Source organism: Gallinula chloropus (assembly GCF_964237585.1).
Source record: "Gallinula chloropus genome assembly, chromosome: 2".
NCBI classification, from domain to species: Eukaryota; Metazoa; Chordata; class Aves; order Gruiformes; family Rallidae; genus Gallinula; species Gallinula chloropus.
The window spans coordinates 79195243-79219116 of NC_140086.1; the positions used below are offsets into that span (position 1 = coordinate 79195243).

Below are 23874 nucleotides of genomic sequence, written 5' to 3' on the forward strand. Positions count from 1 at the left end.
TTTTACCCTCTATTTTCTAAAAAAAACAAAACCAAAACAAACCACTTCTTCCATTTTTCATTCCTTAAAACTCTCAATTTTCTCCCTCAAATTTATTTTGATGGTCAAACAGTCTATATAAGTTTGGTGTTCTTCAAGGATATATTTACAAGATATAATGAAAGTCCACCACTGATGAACCTGAAAAATAGCTCCTGCCTGAAGCACAAATATGCTTATTTATGCACAAGCACTGAAATGTTGAAACCCTACAGTAAATTAAAAATCTTTACAAGTAGATGCAATGTGAATACTGCATAAATGGCATCCATGGCACTACCAACCACAAAAAGTTGGTCAAGCCTGCAATCTATGATTTCCCACTAGACCAGAAACAAATAAAGTAAACTCAAAATGCATAAATCTGATTTTGTGTATCTTAGTAATTAACTATTCTTTTGCAAACCACTACACAAGTTGCAATGCTTAAAATTAATAAAAAGTTAGGTAGCAGAAAAAGATGGTTTCTATTAGCTTTAATGAAACAGATAAGTGACGGCTATTCAATCTAAATGCCTAAAGCTCCGAATCATTTGTCATTGAAAGTAACGTTACAGCATACACTTAGGCAAAACTATGATTTATGACCTGACTTTGCCAGAAGGACTGAAGTTTATTTCGTTGTGACATACTTCAGATCTACTGTGTTTCTGATTGCATTTGCACATTTGTTCACCTACGAACACCACAGAAACCACTTCCCCTTATTTTCTCAATGTAAAAAAATATTAAAAAGAATGTAGTATAAGAACCTGTAGGTTCTGTAAGAAGTTCCCTGCTGTCATCAGTTTCAAAGATTCTTGCCATGATGGGATGGTACAGCATTTTTCCTGATCAATTTTCACATTGTTGACTTTTCGCTGGAAAAGTAGCAGCACACAGTCCATGATACGCATAATGAGGTGAGGAGGTCGACCCAGTGTACGGACAGTGGCAATATCTGCAGGCTTTATTGTCTATGAAATAAATACATTTTTTTTTTTTAAGGGTGAATCACTTACTCATATTCTTTATTTAATAAGACACAGAGCACAAGCTCACCAGCAGCATTAATCCATTGCAGAAGAAAAAATTATTATTTTAGATTGAAAATAATTTTACCTCTGAAAAGCATGTAGCTAGACAGATCCTCCAAACAGATTTTCACTATCAACTTCTAAGCAACTACTAGGAAACCTCAGCTCAGCCATGTCCACAGCAGCACCTAAAAGCTTAAGCTACTATGCAAATTTTTGACAAAACAAAGGGGTAAACCAGAAAAATCTAGAAATTTTACCCTTTTTTTTTAATGCAAACCTACTGATTCTAGAAAGGAAAATACTTTCTGATGATACTTGACAAATGAAGGTGAATTAAGGAAACCAGTGAGAAGGCCAGTGAGAACATATATAGATTTGCACCTTGTGATTAATCTTACTGGGAATGTTCCTGTTTTAGAAGTAAGGCTGCAAGAAAAACAAGTAAATTATAGTAATGTATGAAAACTTAGGCCCTATTAAGTAAGACCAAATAAGTCTGTGGTGCAAATCTACTACTATAACTCATAACTCTATTGTAAAACATGAACCAGAAAGGTCTATCAGAAGGTGTCTCCTTAGAGAAACACTAGTTTGAGCAATATGGGATACTGCAACCACGTACAGAGCAGAAAACCACTGGACAACGATAATTGCTTCTGAGCAGAGTACATGACAGAGCCAAACAGTAAGCAACAGGTTTCTGTAGGTGTTACGACATCTTTCTTCCAACCTAGCACATGCCTCACTGGGAATTCACAAAGGAAGATTTTAATTACTGGTGTTCATACATAAAGAAAAGGATTGTAAAATATTGTAGATTACCCTGACCACCTTCCCTTCTGCCTGCCTTTTATTTCCCTTTGATATTTTGCTGCTTGTTGGGTTCAGTGTGCAACTGATAATTAAGCGGTTTTTCCAGGTATCTGTGTGGAAACTTTAACAGCTGTTTCTCAGTAACCTTTAAGAAATTCATCTCAGCCTTCTTTGCTACCATCCAAATTGTGGCAAAAGAGGTGCATTTAATTTTTATTTATTTACTTACTTACTTTCGAGTCAAGCATTTAATGTGCTGGGGTTTGTGCAGGGCAAAGTGAACTTAAGTTTTATTGAATTTTGACAATTCTTTCTCAAAGCTTAAAAAATTAATTTTCCCATATGTTTAAAAATGATTATAAGCTGTTCTATAAGTACCTGTCTCTTAGTATAGCACTTAGCAGTCCCAAAATATGTTTAAAATGGAGTGAAATCACCAACATAGATTTTAAAACTTTTTTTAATCTGGGAAGTGATTTTTATATTTATCAAATATTTTAGTAGACATTTGTCTACACTGCAAGCAAAATTCCATTATAGGAACAGCTAGCTGGAAATTTGAAAATCTATAATGACTGTGACATTCATTTTTTGAAAAATGCCAGTGCTATACAGACTCATACAGAGAACTTTCTTGCTTAAAGGAGTTTCTGAATGAATGAATGAATGAATACATGCATGCTAAGAATATAGATATGTATGCTGATAGTCTTACTTTTATGATAGTTCTATATTCCCCTTTAGGCACAGGCAAAGCAATTTATTACAGCAATTGCAATAATTTCAAGATTAATTGTGAAGACTCTTCCCCATTGTGAAGTCTCACAATAATGCTAGTGTAGCTTTTCCTTAAAATTAGATTTTCATTTATTAGAATCCAAAAATTTCAAGAGCAGCAGTACTTCTCTGTTTTGGTGACTTTATCCAAAACCTGAAAGTAAGCTGTAATAAGATGCAGGACAGAACACTGGTGTGCTTGTACCTCAGACACTGCCCAGTTCACAGCACTGTTTATGTACTTGTCAGAATGTTTCCCACCTCTGGGGCTTTTTGGTTTGGGTGTTGGGTTTTGTTTTTACCTTTCTTTTATAATCCAGACCTGCTCTCTTATCAGCTGTCACATTACCAGCCTTCATTAAGACACTCCCCCCTCTACCCTCCAAGAATCATGTCAGTCAGACATTGTTAAGCACCTCTCCCTCAAAGAGAAGTCATAGTTCAGAAGATCCACAAAAAAACTTAATTATCCTAGATTTTGAAGACTTTTATTTGAAGCAACAACAAAGGTTTATCCATCCTTCAGGTTTTTCCTTCATTCTTTTCTTGAGATGCCAGCTCCCTCCTAGCCTGTAGTGTTAGGTTTACTTCAGATCCCACTAGTGTTGCTGATGACAAAAATGCCTTCACAGACATTCCCATAGAGACAGCTGAACAGATATTTAAAAAATAATTAATACTATGCAAGATCAACAAAAAACTAATCTTTTTTCAGCAATAATGATGTGTCTTGTAAAGATATGGGTAGAGTGTTGGTTCTCTATTAAAAAAGCTTTACAAAAAGAGAATGCTAGCAGACATGAAGTACCATGGCAAACATTAGAAATCTGGGTAATGCCAGAAATCATTAGAAAAAAAAATTTTAAGAAGGCAGAAAAGAGTGAATCAGCAAACTTATTCAAAATGCACTTTTTTTAATAAAAACTTAAAGCAAGAGATTTAGATTTGGATGGAATTAGATCTGTTATTTACAAGGAAGGCACTTAGTTATTGGTCTAATATCAACCTGCACCACATCATCTATCACCCATAGTTTTCAAATGAAAGTTAGAACTCACCCCTTCCTAAAAAACTGCCTGGGTTGGGTTTTGTACTCAGATAGAAAAAGGAAAACAAACTGAATCTAAAAAAGCCTCAGAATACATATGATAATTTGCATACATTTTCTGTCAACTCATGAGCCCATCTCCTTAGCAGTAAAATGATGCTATACAAGGTCCAAGTACTAACCTGTAAGGCTGCTTCCGCCTCTTGCAGCGCAGGCTTAGCAGCTTCCAACTTCTCTTCAGCAATGGCTTTATCAACTGAAATACTGTCTACAATAGCTTGAGCTTTGTCTTTCACTTTCTGAACTTCACCCTTCACCTTCTCAGCAGCCTGTGCTTTTACAGTAACCTCTTTCAATACCTAGAATGTGAGAAAAAAACACGTACCAAATATTAAAGAAAACATCGAGTTTGAAGAATGTATTAATATTTGTTGTAAAATTTTATCTGTTAAATTTCAGAACCAAGAGAGTCAAACAAGATGACTTCTTTCACTGTTTCCAAGAGCCCTTTTTTTGCAACATTTAACTTTCTTTTACTTGACTAATCTTTTCATAATAGAATAATAAAAAAACCAGCATACATTTTGAATACTATACATACCATGTCAGCTTTTTCGTTGGCAATTTGAAGTTCCTTTTCTTTTACCTCAAGCTCTCTGCTTAGAGCAGCCACTGACTCAGATGCCTCTTTCAATTTTTCCAACCCAGTATTCATTCTGAAGTTTAAAAGTAAAATAAGCAGCGTGTGATTCCCTATGTAATTTATACTCCACTTTCCAAATTATTCCATCAATAGAATGAATCACATCAATCAGTATGAACACTAGCAAAAGATGTTTCACACCAAAAATAAAACACGTGACAGATGTCTTCAGAATCAAGAAAGTGAATGATAAAGTACCACATGAAAAGAGTCTCTGGCTTGAAATTTTACCCACTTCTAACTTAAACACAATGTTTTTATCATTGCATAAAAACCCTATAGGCTGGTTCCATATACATCACCTTCCCTGTTGAGTTCTAACCTAATTCTCAAAGGACTGAGTTCTGTGCAGCAGAAAGCATTTTCTGATCACTAGAATCCTAAAAAAAACCCCTCTAATCACTATTTCTTGTTTGAAAAGATATTGAAAAAGCTAATACAAACAAAATCTTGAAATTAAAACCAACCAAAATAGAGTAACAGAAATAATTGAGATAACATTTTGTCATTCAACATTAAAATTGTAAATTAAACAAATTAAAAACAAACCAAACCTTCAAGAGTGCTTTTTGTCTATCAGAAAGTAAGACCTCTCTGGGGACTTTCTAGACAAGGTTAAGTGGCCTCTACAGAGGCAAAGGATAAACAGTAGTTGGATAGCTAAACAAAGACAAGAAGACATATAACGAGTAACACCTGCCAAAGGAATTCAGACTATATAACTAAGGTTAAGTGAAACAAATTGACATGCACAAACTAATTTGGTACATTTGAGGTGTCAGAAGGCAGAAAACAGGACCAGACCTCTCTGTTTTACAAGTCATCACCCATGATGTAACTACAGGTTTCTAAACTCAATTTGTCCTTGAAGCCAAATAATGTTTTAAATTGAAATAATCTAGTTTGAGTCTTTCTTAAAGGCTTCCAGGTCTTTGTGCCAATCCTTTAAAATTGAGAAGACAGTTTTTCTTAAGGGTGATACCAATTGATAAACTAATTGTTAATTTTACATTCTGTTTGAGTATTCTTGACATGAAGGTAAATCTGCAAATACACATCATTAGTTTAAAAAAGTACTTGAAAAGGAGAACAAAACCACATTAATAATCTACAAGTAAAAATCTTAGCAGCCTAAATTAGGGTCTATAATAACATACCCAAAAACACCAAGTGTATTTCTTGCATGTTCATATAAGGATATAACAATTTAGCAGGAAAAAAAAAGCTCTGTAGAGAAGGACCTGGGGGTCCTGGTTGATGACAGGTTGGCCATGAGCCAGCAGTGTGCCCTGGTGGCTAAGAGAGCCAATGGGATCCTGGGGTGCATCAAGAGGAGTGTGGCCAGCAGGTCTAAGGAGGTGATCTTCCCCCTCTACTCTGCCCAGGTACTCAGGTCCCACCTGGAGTATTGTGTCCAGTTCTGGGCTCCCTGGTATAAAAAGGACAGGGATCTCCTGGAGAGAGTCCAGAGAAGGGCTACAAAGATGATCAAGGGCCTGGAGCATCTCCCCTGTGAGGAAAGGCTGAGTGAGCTGGGACTGTTCAGCCCAGAGAAACGAAGACTAAGGGGGGACCTTACTAATGTTTATCAATATCTTAAGTATGGAATGCAGGGGGGATTGGCCAGCCCCTTTCAGTGGTCTGTGGGGACAGGACAAGGGGCAATGGCTGCAAGTTGGAGCACAGGAAGTTCCGCACCAACATGCGGAAGAACTTTTACATGGTGAGGACGACAGAGCCCTGGGACAGGCTGACCAGGGAAGTGGTGGAGTTGCCTTCTCTGGAGATGATCAAGACCCGTCTGGACGCCTATCTGTGCAATATGAGCTAGGGAGCTGCTTTGGCAGGGGGTTGGACCCGATGATCTCTTGAGGTCCCTTCCAATCCCTGTGATTCTATGAAAAAAAAAGCTGCTCTCTGGTAAATTAAATGCTATTGTGAATATATTATGACATCACATGTAGATGTTTTCTTTTTCTCCTTAAAAATACATGGGAATAATTTATATTCACCTTTTTCCTATCAATTTACACTACCATTTTTCCCCTTCCAAAGACAGATATTTAACTTATGCGCCAAGAGCAACTATACTTGAACAAGTTACACCTTTATGTTATTTTAATGATTTAAATCAATAATAATCCTTTTGCTGTGCAAACAGACAAGCCATCAATTGAAATGAAGTCTATCAGAATATACCTACCTGAGGAAGAAAGATCAGAAAGACAGTAGCAAACTGAGCAGCTTACCTGTTTGCTAATGTCTGCACTTCAGCATGCTTTTCTCTGTATGTGGTTTTATATCCCTGAATAAAGGACAGGTATGATTTAGGAGTCACATGTGTAGAACGTCTGTATCTTTGAAAGTAATCAGAACACTTCTCTGCCACTTCATCCTGGAATGAGCCCATACACTGCACAATTTCCCTCTTTGTATCAGCAGTGCAGTCCATATCAAATGATGACAGGAAATGTTCAGATACTTTAGGAAAGAAAAAAAACCCAAACATAAATGTAAGTAAACATTCAGGAAAAACAGTTAGCTTATGACCAAGGCAATATAAAGAATGTCAGCATGTATTTCACCCAGATGCTTAAAACCTGGGTTTATCCAGTCTCCACCATCAGATTCATGACATTACTCCACACTTCTAGGTAGACAGCATAGCCAAGGATCCAGTATTCTTTCACCTCCAAAGAGTGCAATTGCTTTTTTCCCACTGAACTTGTCTTCCATGTCTCAACCTAGCTACCAGGGACTGGGAAATCGCAGCCTTCCTCTGCATGCCTGGTCACAGGCACAGTCACTGGTAATCTCTTTGTAGTATTTTGCCTTCTTTACTAATGACTTTATATCACCTCCAAGGAGAACTTTTCTTTGAATATTTCAATGCTATCAAAATGTAGAGCCAAGAGAGTTTCTTCTTCCAGTGTGCTGACAAAATTCAAAGACAAAAATCTACACCTACCTGCTACTAGAGCATCCTTAGGCCATCGGCTGAACCAATCTATAGTGCATCCAGAAATGAGAGCAGGGAACTTCAGGGCCCTGTTTCGGAATTTTTCACCTACTGGTGAAAAGCAAAGAACCACATGAAGGTTCTGACGGACTCTAGTCATGAAGTAGTCATACAGAACCTCACTGGTTGGTGGTCTACGTGGGTGTTCTTTTTTGAAGGTAGGTATGAGGTCACTAGTGATCTCATCTAGTTCATCACGTGCAAACAAGTTTGATACCTTTGAGAGAAAACAAGATTTTTTTCACACTTTGTGAGATGGTCCAAAAAAGAGTATACAGCATAAGACTCACTAATACATAGCATTTCAGGCAGGGACATTTCAGATACTGGAATTATTAGGACCCACACCACTCCTTTAAAACAGAACTTTTGCTGAGATTATTTGATTAAACACACTGAATTATAACTTGCTGTGAAACCCACTCTCCAATGCAAAAACCCAAAGAATCCATGTCCAACAGCTTTGCTTTCTTCTCTTAATATTCTAATAACTAGTAGAAATTACTTTTAAACACACCCCTGAAATAAAAAAAAAAGTAATTAGACAGAAAGAGGAAGGAAAAAACCCAAAAAAAAAAAAAAACCCCAACAAAAAAAAGCAAAAATATGAAAGCCATCCCATCCATTCTGGACATATTTTCCATACAAAAACTAACTACACAAATGAGATATTTAATTTTACAGACAATTTTGTTAAACTTCATTTAAGTTCCCCAAGGCTCGGAGGATTTTTTTAAGCTATTTTCATGCCCCTGGCAGCTTGTCAACACATTTAAAAGGGTTTGACTTAAGAGAATTTCTGTGCATGGAATGATGATGCTTATCCTTAATTTTACACTAACTTGGTCTGCCTCCAACCTGGTATAATGGATTGTTTCCATTTTTTATAATAGTGTAATGATAAAATTGCTTGAGTTTTAGTTTGTGAAAGCACACCCATTGACATCTAAAAGAATATTCAAATAAATTATTTACTTCAGAATTATAAAATTTAAAAAGCAGAAAAACAATCATGAGACAGCATCCTACCTCTCCTGATGATAAAACATTGTTCAGGTATTCCAAGAAAGACTCTTCTTTGATCTCATTGTCTGTAAAAAGAAAACAGATGCCTTTGCCTTGCAGTCCTGCTGTTCTGTACAAGAGTTTCAGATCTTCCATTAAGTTTGAAGTGTTGTATGATCTACAAAAAAAAGACAGTTGTACTTATATTCATTCCATTTTTGAAAGGGCTTCTGCTTAAAAGAACAAATAAATTTAATTAAAAACAATCTATTGGAATTCAAGGTGAAAAGATGTCAAAAGCCACGAATAGATAGCTCATTTCAAAATTTCACATTATATATACCTGATCTGTTCTTTTTCCTGCTCTCTTTTTCACCTCCCACATCAATAAAAAAAACCCCGTAAATAATTAAAAACAGTAATACCCACACAACCCTGCACCCAAACCCACAAAAAAAACCCAGACGAAACAAACCAACAAAACCCAACCAAACAAACCTGAACTCATCTTGTTACTTATTTAAGAGCAAACAGGTGTTGTATCACAGGGTTTTGCCATGGGTTGGGTGCAATAAGATATTTTAGACTTTACTAACGAATTAAAAAACTCAAACTAGTTGGCACTGCTGGTGAAAGACATGACCAGTGGCGGCACTCACAGTTTTACAAAAAGAAAAGAGAGCAGCAGTAAACGAAGAGATTAAGAATCATAAAAATTATACGACAAGGTATAGTGGGTTGACCTTGGTGCCTGCCAAGTTGTTTCTTTCACATATTCTTACTCCTCTCTTCTGGATGCCATGGCACAGCAGCTTTTTCCTCTCCTTAACACTGTTATGCCAGAGGCACTACCACTATCATTGATGGACTTGGCCTTGTCTAGCAGTGGGTCTGTCTTGCAGCCAGTTGGCATTGGCCCTACTGGACACAGAGGAAGCTTCTAAGAGTTTCTCACAGAAGCTATCCTCGTAACTCCCCTGCTACCAAAACCTTGTCACACAAACCCAGTGTACAAGGTTACACTAGAATGTTCACTCCAGCTGGATACAGGAGTGCAATAAAAGCTGAAGTTTTTTGGATGCCAAATGGTAATTGAAACAGGAAAGTGGCTGCATGAAAATTTAATAACAGTTTCTTATGTACCCATAACAATGTGAAAAAACAGAAACTGTACAATAGCACCTCATTACTAGGGAGGAGCTCTGGAAATAAATACATTTGTTTTATGACTTTTTTTTCTTCGTGATTAATAGATAACTTTTCACATTTCAGAAAAGATAATCACCAAAATAAGGTTCTATATGTTGTGTTTATAGATAAGATGCTTCAAAAGCAAAGACACCACTAAAATTAGAAATGAACACAGAAAAAACATAAACAATGTATGCCCTTTTGTTTCAGCTGCTGGGGAAGATGATGATTGGAAAAGTTATTCAGTTAATTACTCAACATTAGACAAAAATACCAACCTGAAAAAAATATTTGATTATATATACCAGGTTATATGACTATGACCTACTTTGTGAACTAAATTAAACCATCTAAAGCCCCAAAATTATTATCTTTAAGAACTCTCAGTAAAAGAAATTCTGGATTAACAAAGGCTAAACAATTCTGTACAAGAAGGATTCAAAATTTTTCCCAGAGGTATTTTGGCACAAATTATTAGATGCGCTTTTAGGTTAGAAAAGTATATTTTTTTCAATCACATCACACTTCTACACTTGCTTGTTGACCCACTTGGAGAACTCTTAGGGATTTATAAGACAGGGTGATGTTTTATCAAAATCTTTGATGAGACTTTTTTAAAATTATGAGTACTCAGATCTTCAGTCAGTCTATTCTTCACTGTTTTATTTTTTTTCCCCACCTGATCCACATATCAGGTTTACAAGATTTCAGGTGTAAGGATTCCCCAGATCTTTTCGGGGGCGGGGGGGTGGGGGGTTCTTTCTTTCCCCCCGCGCCCCCCCCCCCCCCCCCGATAGGCTTGAGATAGGCCTTATTATTACCTTCTGGTGTCAAGGAAACCTTTTAAGAGGGAAGCAGCACACCTCTTTCTTAATTCAATATTTCAGCCTCTAGTGGCTTTATAATTCTTTGTGAATGATATCCAGCAATTTGTTACTGCTTTTTTGTCTGTACTTGTTTGTTACTGTAATCTCTCCTGAAGTCATTCCAATTTCAGATAGATCCTCTGATGAGATCCTCATCAAAAGGCATTCCCATATGTGAATCTAAAATTTCTTCTGCAGCCAACACAGCTGCAAAAGAATTAAAATAATTTAGCTTCTCTATGACATTTTATTAGTGTGCCAGAAACATTTTCTGATCATTAATTTGTCCTACAGTGACACTGAGAGGCACTCATTCTAAAATATTCAGAGGAGGATTTATATATTTTTTAGTATTTCTTTTCTGAGTTATTCCCACACTGGGTTGAATATCATGAAATAAGGCAAGCTATACTTCTAAAACACTGCCAAAATCCTGACATATACAGATAAATACCAAATTAATGGGCAGAGATGAAGATTCTACCTCCTCACAGAGGCATTATTTCAAATATTACAACTCATGAAGGTATTATGGACAGATACCACCTACAAATAATTTCAGTATGGTTTTGTGTACTCTGTAAAGACACAGTGTAGTTATAACTTGACACTGCCAATATTCCTTCTCATTCTGCGAAACACATGAAACAGTTTACTACTCCAATTACGATAAAAGCTGAGACTTATGGTTGAAAATAAAGAATATTTATTAAGTTTCAAAGGATTTTCATGTCTTTCCACACTAGGCTGCGGTGTTCAACCTGTATTAAGCTTGTTTTCTCTCCCACTGTGAGCCACTGTGTCCCACTGTGAGGGACTGTGAGCCAGTTTTATTTATAGGAAGAGTTCAAACATGTATTTTACTTAAATAAGTTCAACGTACTTATTTACTTAAATTTTAATTAATACTCACTTTGTTAACATTATCTGGAATGTATCATAGCCAGCTATGAAAGATGCCAGTCTTGTCAAGCTCTGCTTTCCTGAGCCACCAACTCCAACTAAAAGTGCATTTCCACGAGGAGTGCGGATCACCCGAGAAATCTGTGTAAAGCCACAGTCATTTGTTGCTACAATGTATAAAAGTTAAACATCCAAAAATACCATGCTACTATAGTAATAAAGTTCCATTAGAAACACAGGGAAAAAAATGAAAATTTTAAGGTTTAAGGGCTTCTATATCATGATTAATGATATAGATTTTTCTATGAATCTTGCAATAACATCGCAACCACTTGGTTCCATCATTTTTAACTTTCAAATATCAGTAGAATGGCACCTCACACTTCCACAGAGCACAAGCAAATCTCAGCTGTGATTTGCTGGTGACATGCTATCATAGCATGACATATTATGGAAATTGGGAAGGAAATTATAATTTATTTAATACCATACCCTTTGGACAACTTTAGTAAGACTCATCTCTCCAGGCCCTTGCACTGTGAACAGAACAACAAGTTGCCCAAGGCATGTTAAATAGCCTGGGACACTTATTTACTTGCCATTACTCTAACATACTTTCCAGGTTATTAAAAATAGTCATGACACTTTCCTGCAGTTTAAAACCCATGTGTTTTATGCACTGAGTGCAATATACTTATATTTCCATAGGTTAATGCTATATAAGCAGAGATAACATCAAGTTTAAAGGTTTGCTATAAGCATACTTAGTATTTAATCAGAGAAAGAAAAAATAGATTTGCATACCACCCTTGGAATGTTTCCAGTTACCTAAATTATGGCTACAAGATCTTTTCCAGGCAGAGGCACACAAGCTGTAAATTGGAAGCTTTGTTTCCTGCTTAAGGTATTCTTCATCTTTAACTCATTCAATTTATCCTATATCAGCTCAGATTAGGTATTACCTTAACTGTACTTACCCAGCTTCCTCTTAAAAGCTGTCTCAAGTCTAGCTAATGCATAAAGCTCAGACCTGAACAGTTGTAAATGCTGCTTTCAAGAATCTAGGATCAGAGAAGCACTATGTATTCATTTTATCCAAGTGAAAGTTAAGATAACATTTCAAGTATTTAGCATCTAGTTACCCAAAGAAGAGATTCCTGACGGCAGGTATCTCTTCAGGGAAAAACTTTTTTTTTTTTTTTGCTAGGTCCTGAATTTAGGTAGATTTTTTTACTAGGAATAAACCAGAGCATTGTTAGTGAGTGTGACTATTATTTAAAATTTTCCTAAAGAAATCCACAGCAGAGCACCACCCATTTTGCAGGGAAGACCTTAAAAGAAAGGCATTAATTTTGTGAAATTACAAAAATACAAACCAAAATTTTGAAAACTACAGATGCAGTGTCTGTCCACTATAATTAAATTCTAATTAAATGTATATTTATCATATTCTTTGTTAGTATGGTACAATCCACCATCCAGTTCTTAATAATTTAGGATAAGAAATTCAGATGACCTCACTTTGCAACCAAAAACAACAGGGTTTTTATTTTTTTTTTTTAAAAAAAAAAAGCCCTACATCTTTGTATCTTCTATCAAGCTGTGCTGTGCTAAACATTATGGTCAGCTCCAACTCATATTCAAAGGAATTTTAAAAGAAGTGAGCATAATGTGAATGTACAAAGGAAGCTAGAACTACATTTATTACTACTCTGCTGTGCATACTCCATAACTAACCAATTCTGTCCTAACCTGAATTTTGTTTGCCTTACTCCTAAGAGAGAAAGGGCTCCATCAGAAGTAACAAGAAGAAAGGTTGAAATAGGCTGAGCAAAGCTAGGAACATGATCACACCAGACATAAGAGGTAGATATAGAAGAATAGTTCCATCTGGTGATTTTTTTGAAAACTTGAGTTTTAATACCTAGTCACAGAGCAACAGATAAAACACTTGCAAGCAGTAAATTACTTGCTTCAGTTTTAGAAGTAACTTACCTTCATTCATGCATACCTCCACTCATATGCACTGAAGGAAAGTGAACAACGGCAACAAAACCAACAATAAATGGCAATCCAGTAAGACTATACCTTGACTAAATGAATCATGGCATCCTCAAAGAAAACCATGTCCATTCCTGTGCCACGGACGTTCTCATTGTATGTTTGTAGAAACATATTTAAACGATTCCGAAGATGATGAAAGGAGTAAATTGGTTCATAGACTTTGGGAATATCTAAATTACCTTCCTCTGATTTTTCACCTAGAGCAAAAAGCAAGTAACAAAAGCTTAGCAGTTTAAATGACTGATGAAGTCTCAATGCAAAGATAAGTAAATGAAGGTAATTAGAAGCCTCTTTAAGCACTAAGAACCAGGTTTATTATGCATAATATTATATATTAGATGCATATATGAGTGCTGCCTATACCCTGCCTACAAGGAACTGTAAGTTCCACTGCTTCATTCCCAAAGACAAAACCAACAAAACCTAAGGAATTTGAACATCTGAAATTTGAACAATAAAAAACTGAAATTAACTTTGATGCTAGAAGCAAAAGTAACATTAGCAAAAGAAAGTAAATAAATATTGCAGTTTAGAATTCCAAATTATCTTTTGTGTAAATGAAAAAGAGTCTATGTTGACTAAATCATTGTAGTAGTGAAATACAGTAAAATGAATAATTACAGCAAAAAAGTCTATTCACCATGAAAGGGCATACATTTGTTTCATGAAGTGAGCCAAAACTGGAAAGTGTTCTCAAGGCTCTAACATACTGAGGACAAAACATAAAGGTTTATTATTAAGCAATACTTTTAAATAAAGACTTTTTCTAAATTAGGGTCTCCTGCTTTGTATTTAGATGAAGTTTCATGCTAAAAGGCACATTACAGGGCAGGTGTATTTAAACTGTCCCCTGGAAACAAGTTATTTTGGTTCTTTTTGCATTCATTTTTCAGATCAACATAATGGTTTCTACTCTGCGTTCAAAGTTTTGCATTAAAAGTCACTCTTCACTCTCTCAGTACGTATTCTGACTTATATTTCAGTCCTCTCTACATTGCTGCAGTTTAGCAAGTTATTTAAGGATTTGACTACTTTCTCAGAGCAGTTTGCTTTTTACTTCTATCCTTTAGTCTCCTTTTGTCAATGCCTTCTATTTCAATTATCTGAGAAAAGACTTAAATGGCATTTGACCACTCACACCAACCATTTATTGCCTCCACTATGCATCATTACAGTGATATGAACACAGATAATTGAATAATCCAATGGTTTAAATAATGACCTTCCCCCAAACCCAAAGAACCGTCTTCATGTAGCAGGTCAGTGAATAGTGTTACACAAAGACATTGTTATAAACCATATGGATAATTCAATAATTTGCTAGTAGTCATGAGATTTTTGAAATAACACTAATTTGTAACAAAATAATCTACCAGGTATTTCCTAAGAACTGAATTAGCCCAGAGACAGTATTCTTTTAACCAGGTTTCTAGGAGATTGTAGCTACAGTGCTATCCCTTTATACAGTACTGCAACCCCATCACTTCACATCATTCGTACCACACTTCTTTCATCATTTCAGAATAATAAGACTCATGCTCATTTTTGGCAGTTTGGTCTACCTACCACACTGATGGAAACGGAAGCATGGCCCTCCAATGCAGATAGCCAGGATATAAATATGCACTTAAAAATCCCATAACTATAAAAATGTTCCACAGCTGGTAGCACAGAATACTTTCAAAGTTGCTGGACAGATGCATAAACTTAATATGCATTTTAAAGACATATTTCTATCAGCACTTATTTTAATATCAGTTTCCCTATTCTTTATTATCAGAGTCCACCTTTACCAGTTCTTTCAGGTGCATTCCTTAGGAAGTCAACAAAGAATGCATTAACTTCAAGATCCAGCCCAGCTTTTGTTTCTTCAAATTCCTCCTCAACAAGTTTTGCCAGGGTTGCATCAAACCAGTTCACATCTTCCGAGGTCGTGAAACGATCAGCAATAACACACTTACATTCATGCTTCCACAGTTTTACCAGTACCTACATTAAAAAAAAAAAAAAGAAAAAGAAAAAAGCAGCATTTCAGTCAGATTAGTCTTGCAACAAAGCTATGCCAATTTAAAAGCCATACTTTTATTTAGTTTAAGATCATATTAACACTAGAAAAGAAACAGTAGTATCTGGGGGGTTATTCAGGAGAGAGACCTTAAGCTTCTGATCCTGCCCAATAGCATTTTAAGCTTACATTAAGTGTGCAAGAAGCCTTAATCTAGCGTTCTCAAACAGAGCATATTTACCAAATTAAGATTTTATTTCCCTAGCCCTAAAATGACATCCATATCTGTTAACATATGTTTATATACTAATAAACCACTTTAACTGGTCATTAAGTAGCAGGTGGGGGGAAATAACAGCAGCGTGGCATGAATAATGTCCTGCCAAACACAGATGACAGTCCCAATACTATATCCAAAGTAATTAGGAAAAAAAAAAAAAGTAAGTACTTTTATTATCCCTTTTCCAAATGCAATACACCTTTAAAGTCCTTCAGTTTAGTATTAAGATGGAGAAGGAAAACCTGCCATGTTCTTAATCCTAGCAGCACTGTTTTTTACACTATCACTACACAGCAGTAGAAGGAAATCCAGGTACTCCTTAAAGACCTCTTGTTTGAGGCTGCAGCACTTTGTGAAAATGGCACTCAGCATATCAAGTCTTGGAACTAATACATAAATTTTATAAATTTATGCAATCAGATTTTGAGCAATTGTTATATTTCAAAAGATGTGAGTTTGAGACTATATAATCATTTCAGTGCTGTAATTTTTTAGCTTCAGAAATATTCTAAAATCTAAACTTTAGATTCAGTAGTATTTAGGAGCTTATTCAACAAGCAGAGAAGTGCATTAAACATGAAGTGATTATATAACCCAAAGATATAACAAAGTTTCCATGGCCACCATAAACATTGATTTTCTAGCACTTCATATTTCAGTGCTCAAAAGACTAAATGACTTTTCCTTAAAACAATTTAAAGGGCGATGATGCTTAAAGTATTGAGCTTTTTGAGAAGAAAGGTATATTACAACCCCCCTCCCCCCATTTTGTCTCATTACTACTATTTCTTTTTAAACTGTAAGCCAGAGATCATTTGTTGGACAGATAATAGCAATGACTGAAAGCCTCAAGACAGAGTGAAGAGAAAGGCAGAATTTGTTTTTTTAATCAATATATATATCACTGGGTTAAAATAAGTTCACTGCTTCTCAGAATTTCCTCACTTCTTTCACACAAACTTGCATTTCTCAGTAATAAAACAAGCAGACAGAAACAACCCATTTTCTGACAAAATAAGCAAGTTGCAGTTTATTCCTGAAACAAAGTTGCCATTTCTGTTGGCACTGCAAAAACTGGACTAAAATATCTTTTGCCTCAAAAGAGCTCTGAAAAACTTTTTTATCAGAAATGCTATTTCTCTAAAGCAAACTCAAATGCCAAGAAGTTAGACTCTTCATCCTCTTTGCTACACTAACTGTACACTACATGTAAAAAAAAAAACCCAACCCTGGTGTGTGGCACTTACACACTTACCTTTGGTTCATTGATCACTTCTGATGTAGTGTTCAGCATTCCTTGCCAAATCCTCGAGAGATCTCGGAGGTTGAAGATATAATGGAACTTGGCTGGTGTGGGCAACATTTTCAGTTTAGTAATCTGCCACAGTTTGCGTGTCAGTGGAACTAATCTGGCTGCCGTTTTCTTCACATCTTCTGAAAATCCCCGGTCACTACAATAGTGACCTTCTCCAATTACACCTGTGAAAATAAATGATAGCCAAATAAAAATTTTTCTGAGACATACCAGAGCAACACAAAGAGCTATGGTCTTCTTAAATTTCTGGGGTTTTTTTGTGTGTGTTTTTTTTAATCCCTAAACCCTTTCCTTATTTGTTGAAATGGCTTTCCATTCTTTGTTCAAAATTTGATTCACATGGTCTTAACACTATTCAGCCACCAGTTCACAGGGTATTCTGTTCTTAATTGCCTGTCTGTTAAGAATGTTTTTCTGTCTACCAAAATAGCTTCCACAGTCTTTGAATAGCTAATATATTTTCTGAGACCAACATGATCTTGTTATTTGTGAAAATATAAGCACTGATCACTAAAACTAGGAAGACCATTCGTGCCATTCTTCCTAACAGCACACCAATACATTCAGAGATATGACTGGACCTGAAAAAGTTACAGACTGGCAGATTGATGAAGTTGCAGGCGGGGAGTGATTACTGAGGAAAATTTGCTGGTAAGCAAATCAGGGTTGGGGAGGGAGAATGGGGCGGGGAGAGAGTGGAGGGTAGAAAGAAGTGAAGCCTCCATTTTCATTATAGAGTTTATAAATAATAGAATTTTTTTTTTTAAATCAACTACCATTTTCAAAAATGGGATGGACACAAAGCTAATTTTGCTTTACCAAATATTTTGTCGATGGAAGAATTAGAAGGTAGAGTACAGTTGAACACAGAAAATTGTCTCTTGAGCCTCTGTGGAATGTCATTGCGACCTCCCCCAGGGTGGATCATGGCAGCCAAAAACTGAATATCCACAATGTTGGTAAATTCACCAGGCTTTTCCAGGTTATACAGTCCATTCTGTTCCATCAGCTGCCTAACTATCTCATTAGTGACCTGTAAAATAATCAATTATTATATAACAGGATAATACACACACACAAAGAAATGAAACACACAACACAAGACCAAAGAGTATATCATTATTTTGTCCCCTAAACCCCTGCTTATCTGCTTCAGGAAAAAGACTGCACTGCTAAGAATAAGCATATTTACATTGTCCTTTTCACTGGTAATATCTATGGGCAAAAATCCCAGGAGTAAAAGGAAATTAATAGCTTAGAATTAATTCTTAACACTTCATTCTCATTTGAATAATGTATCATTTTCAAGACAAGTATTGGAAATACTTGTCCCTTTTACCAAAAAATTTATTTTTTTTTAATCAACCTCAAAGTCATGTTATCTTTGCTTGTTACACCTTCCACCTCAAACATGGTTTTTCAGGCTGTGAACATAGGATTACTTCCCTTAGTAATAAATGGACATGCTGCTTTTCTGTTTAATCAGATGAAAACATCCCACAGACAGTAGATTATACAACTACATATCTCTAAAAATTCCAACACTAGTTACCAAAGCAATATACTTCAGAAAACCTTGCCAACATCCACGATAATTATGACTTTAGAAATAAAGCAGAGGAGTCACTTCTTACCTCTCAGCATGCACAGTATTTTAATTATTGTCCACACAGCCAGCTTGCTATCACAGTTTGTGCTAAAGGGTTTTGTTTTTTCTAATACTTTGGAGGGTTTTAATTTATTTTCAATTAAAAAAGGAGTGTTGGTAAAAACATTGTTAAAATTATACAGGCATGTTTGAAGGAGTACTTGAGCTGCTTCTTGTAGTCACTGTACTTGTTTTCAATTAATGACAGTATAAAACTAGATGGATTCTTCAAAAATACTGTTTAAAAACTGCTACATATCAAACTCACCCCATACTGCCTGATCAAGAAGAGAGGCCAGTTTTACAGCATAGCAAGGAAAAAAAGAAAAAATATTTTGGCTTCTTTTTCCTCTTTTACAAACTAACCTGATCTCCCCATTCATTTATTACGGGCATATTCACATCATCAATGAAGACTGTCATCTTTTTGCCTGCAGGAGGACCATAAGTTGTGCCCATGCGCTTGTCCACATAACTTTCTATTGTACGCTGTTAGAAAGCAATTATTAGCACAGTTACAATGAGGCCTTCCTTCCATACATGATTCAATCACTTCAACACATTGATGGTTCTGTTACACAGAATTCCATTTACTACGGCAGGTTTACACAACACATCTGCTGCAGGCAATGGCTCTTGTTTAACTAGAATTTCTGAAATCTCGTGTTATACAGCATTAGCTTAGTATCAGATACAACAAATGTCAAGTGTAGAGAAGCATGCCCAACAGTTTCATAAATTTTAAACCATTTCAAAATCTTCTTTCCTTTTTATTAATTTATCAGCAAAATTGATGGCTACTAGCAATAAGGATTAAAACAATAATCTGTCAGATCTGGAAGATACAATTCTTCAAGACCTCTCCAGCAGACATCAATGGACTTCATAAAAGCATACAGTCCTATTTAACCTCACATACATAAATGGACTTGATGAAATAACTTTGCTTAATAGTATACTTACCAGAACTTTTCTTCCCATCATCTTTCCATTGCTTCATTCTTGCTAAGGTCCAGGTTTTATTTATTCTATACCAAGTGAAGGCTCACTGAACCACACACAGTTATTATTTAGTGTAAATTCTAAAATCTGTGTTCTTATATTATTCCTAAGCTCCTGTGCCTGGAAAGCCTATTATTCCTGTGACACCAGTTAGACCAAGATTTTAGAAAGTCAGAGTAATTTAAAAGCACGTGTAACAGACAATGCTTTTGTCTAGATTCTTATGAGAGACTTCACTGTTAGACTTGCTCATCTATTTCAGGTGTCTTGATCATCAAAAAACTACAATCTACCATCAATAAACCTGACATCTGTTTTATAAAAACTGATGAACCAACACTACTTTTTGTTTCTATAGCCCAGTAAATAAAAGGAAAAATAGTAATGAAAATAAAACTAAAATTACATTCTTGTATATTAAAACGTTAATAGATTCTACTATGTTGTAGAGTCAAGTGATATATGATGGAGCAAGCTTATAGACTACACTTCTGATTACAGCACAGACAGTGCTTTGGCTTAGCGTACTAAACCACGTTAAAAATATTTCCTATAGATACTGCCAGCAGGTTAATGATATTTGAAATAATTCAAAGTAGTTCTGTAGAAATTTGGAAAGACAGTACAGTTCAGGATTTAAGTATTCATAGTTCTATTTAGAGCAGCTGCACTGCATGTGTTAGTTTTTTAATGAGTAATTTACTGAAATTTGAATTGCAAACAGCACACTTTTTATGACAGATTGTTGTGGGTAGCGCTTATTTTACTCGTGGCTTTTAGTGAAATGCAACGGAAGCCACTGACAGCTCTACCCAATTAGGGAGAACTGATACATCTGACATAAGAACATTAAATGTGATGAAGCAAATAATATGCATGGTATTGTAATAGTCCAAGAACAGCTCCGTAACTACAAAAGAAGTTGAAGGGAACATGTTTTTTAGAGAAGTCTTTTAAATCGTGTGTTAGGACACTTGGTCCTTTTGAGCAGATGCTTTTTTGTTTCTGCACTCATTTCCAATTAAATAAGCCACTTTCAGAAGGATCATCCTGGCAAACTCTCAGAACAATCTCAGTATCCAGTCATGTGGTATTATAAAGTGAATGACTACTATACCTGGAAAATTAATGGGGTAGTTGCAGATGAAAAATTCAAACTCTTAGTCATGTGGATTTCGGGGTTATATTTTGACATGAAACCTTTGATAATAACAGTCTTTGCAGTTCCTTGCTCACCAATTAGTAGGACAGCCTAGACAAAGACAACATTGGGATAAGACAAAACACAAGAGCTAAATATCTTGGCAAAGCCTCAGCAATCACATTTAGCTCTTAAACCAAAATTAAACTTAAAAAGTTATGTAAAGTGAATTTTCAACAAGGGACACGAGGAAGCAAAGTAATTAATGTCTCAGACTTTTTCAGGCTTCAAGAGATAAAAATATTTGCAGTTAATGGTCATGTCAGCACAATTTAACTAACAAAGGAATAGATTATTCATAAAAGGAGTTGAGAATCTGAAAAAGGTTGTACCATCTAGATCCTCAGTATCTGAAAGATTTCAATTGCTGTTGTTATTTACCATATACTGCTCATCTGACAATTTTGGTGAAGAACGGGTTGCATAACCTAAAGGTATATAAACTGTAACTGCCCCACGTGACCCGAGTTCATATCAGCAGAGTCTGGCACTCTGCTGCCCTGGGTGCTGCATGCTCTCCAACAGCTACACAAAAAAATTGCTTTTGTTCTGACCTGATCTCAGCTGTAATTACAGTTACTTCCACTACAGAAAGAATGGCAGAAGGGAAAACAAAAATGTCTGGAATCAGTGAGTATTTGAAAGTTCAAACTTATTTACATGAATGTAGCTCTTGGAACCACCATTTTATATTGGAATAATTGTTTTCTTCCTTTTCAATGATATAATATTTCACTTTTAATTCAAAAACTTTATCATGCTTTCTGTTAGCACTAATCAGATGTGAAATACAGAAAAAGTACCTTGCCCTGTTTTGCGATGGTTTCAATAAGGAAATACATTCTCACATTGTCAACATTAGGCACAAGAATGGAACCATACTCTGGAATGCTGCTACTAGGATATACATACTCTTCAACACAGGTATTCCAGTGCATCCATTTCCCTAGGAAAGAAATTAAGTTAATATTTTAGAAATACAAGGCATCATTGCTTCTTTTATTTTCTATTAATGAATCTGTCAGTGCCCCCATCTCTCATACGGTAATCCCACTCTGTAAATTCAGACCAAAATTACAGAATCATATAATCATAGAATGTCTAAAATTGTATCTAAGAGGCTTACTCCTCTTTCCTACACAAATTATGTCAAGAAAAAGGATTGTCTATTTTTATTCACAATTGTTTAACAATTCACTAGCACAAAGCCCACGCAGCTTTCTGTAGCAGTATATCCACATTCTGATTTCTCACAAGAAACAGGGCAAAAGCTTTATACAACATCAGTAAAGTGTAGCTGTAAAGCAAAACTCAGTAAGAAACACCAAATAAGGTAAGCTACAAAAGTCTTCTGAATTCTCTAAGAAGCACAATTTTAAGACTACCTTTAAGATTTACCCCATTACCACTCAGCTGGGTTACTAACCATCAGAAGTCACATAATAATCAAACATGGTATCTTCACTGCTTTCCGGGATACAGGGAAGATCAAGTTTTATTGTTGCATGGTTTCGAAGCCAGTGCTCCATTTTGCATCTGTCTTCCAGTTCTAGTAGTGCTCCTATACTCCACATAAGAGAGAAGATGTACAGCCTTTCCAAGTATTTTGGAGTCAATTCCCGTCCTTGCTCCTGAAGGATTGATTTAGACTTTCAATAACCTGAAAATTCTACTTAATAATCATTAGTAACATCAGTTTAGAAGCCTTCAGTCATGTTTAAATTTACTGACGTCTTTATTAATGAACAGAACAAATCAAGTAGAAAACAAAATATAGAAAAGTGCCCTGTAAATATCACATTTAATCACCCACAACAGCTTTTGATTAATTTAAATTCTAGTTTACAATCTGATAACAACCCACCAAAAAAAACCCCAAAACCCTACTGTCTGATGCATGCTAATTGTCAGGGCTTAACATCAAATCCAAATGTGAAAGAAGGCACATCCTAGATATTATTTTCTAAAGAAAAGGAAAGTATTCCTTACTAACCTGCATCTTCATTTATATACCATCAAAGAATCTCATGAATTAAAATTATCTCCATTAAATTAAGTAATTATTAAAAAAAGTCACACTACCTTAGGTGGGATAAGGCCTTGCAGCATATTAATGCTCTGCATTATCACAAAGGCTTCCAACATCTCGGTCTTATATTGCAGAGACTGAACACTGAAGCGGTATAAGTCTGGGAATGACGAAGAATAGAGCTGACGTAGAATTTCACCTTCCTGGAAAGAACGTCTTTTCAAAAATCCCTATTGAAAGCCATGGTGAGAAAGTAAATTTAGTTTCCAATGCAACTCTCACAAAACTAAAATCCAAAAGGTCCACTGAGCATGGGAAGTTGATTTCCTTTGTGAGGGCTCGGATTCCCCGCTGTTGGGCAGGGTTTGGCTAGCAGAAGGTCAAATTTTACCCAAGTATGCGTAATTCCTACTGGATGTTAAACATAGATATTGAAGAAAAGATATTAAAACTTCACAAAATTGTGAAGTTTGAAACCCACATTCTTTTAAAATATTTTTAAATTGCAATGACTGTTTCTTTCTGCAAAGAAAGAATAACATCTGTATAAAACCTGAACACGGGTTTTATTTGTTCTGTGCAATGTTAGTTTCTAGCAGTGAAACAGGATACCCCACAAATACCTGACAGTTGCAGAACAAAAGTCAGGATTTCAGGCAAAGGGCTGTCTGCTGGTGAGTGTAGTGGGTTTTGTTGTACATGTAAGTATTTGTAATGTAGTATAAACAAAACCTAATTAAAACTACCTATTTCTCAAGATTATAGAATAGCAGAATTTGTTCTTTGATGCCTTTAGCTCAAAGTAGTAACCTGCTGCTTTGAGCTACCAGGAAACCTTCTCTCATCTTTGTGACAGAATTCTCATTTACATCCCATGAACTTACTTCTTACCTAAAATACACTCATCAAAAAAAAAAAAAATTGCAGATTCTCTCCCAAAATTCAAA

General features: G+C 35.6%; 1 protein-coding gene across 1 annotated transcript in view; it reads right to left on the reverse strand.

Moving 5' to 3' along the window:
* Positions 1-23874, reverse strand: part of DNAH5 (dynein axonemal heavy chain 5) — a gene marked incomplete at both ends in the record, with an annotated part of 131271 nt that overhangs the window by 30332 nt on the left and 77065 nt on the right. The window contains 16 exons of the mRNA XM_084260383.1: positions 792-995; positions 3879-4055; positions 4298-4412; positions 6649-6880; positions 7368-7635; positions 8448-8601; positions 11394-11524; positions 13472-13644; positions 15241-15436; positions 16988-17211; positions 17867-18080; positions 19062-19184; positions 20815-20949; positions 21702-21844; positions 22325-22529; positions 22981-23157. Coding sequence (XP_084116509.1) covers positions 792-995; positions 3879-4055; positions 4298-4412; positions 6649-6880; positions 7368-7635; positions 8448-8601; positions 11394-11524; positions 13472-13644; positions 15241-15436; positions 16988-17211; positions 17867-18080; positions 19062-19184; positions 20815-20949; positions 21702-21844; positions 22325-22529; positions 22981-23157 — 2871 coding nt within the window. The remainder of the gene's footprint in view (positions 1-791; positions 996-3878; positions 4056-4297; positions 4413-6648; positions 6881-7367; positions 7636-8447; positions 8602-11393; positions 11525-13471; positions 13645-15240; positions 15437-16987; positions 17212-17866; positions 18081-19061; positions 19185-20814; positions 20950-21701; positions 21845-22324; positions 22530-22980; positions 23158-23874) is intronic.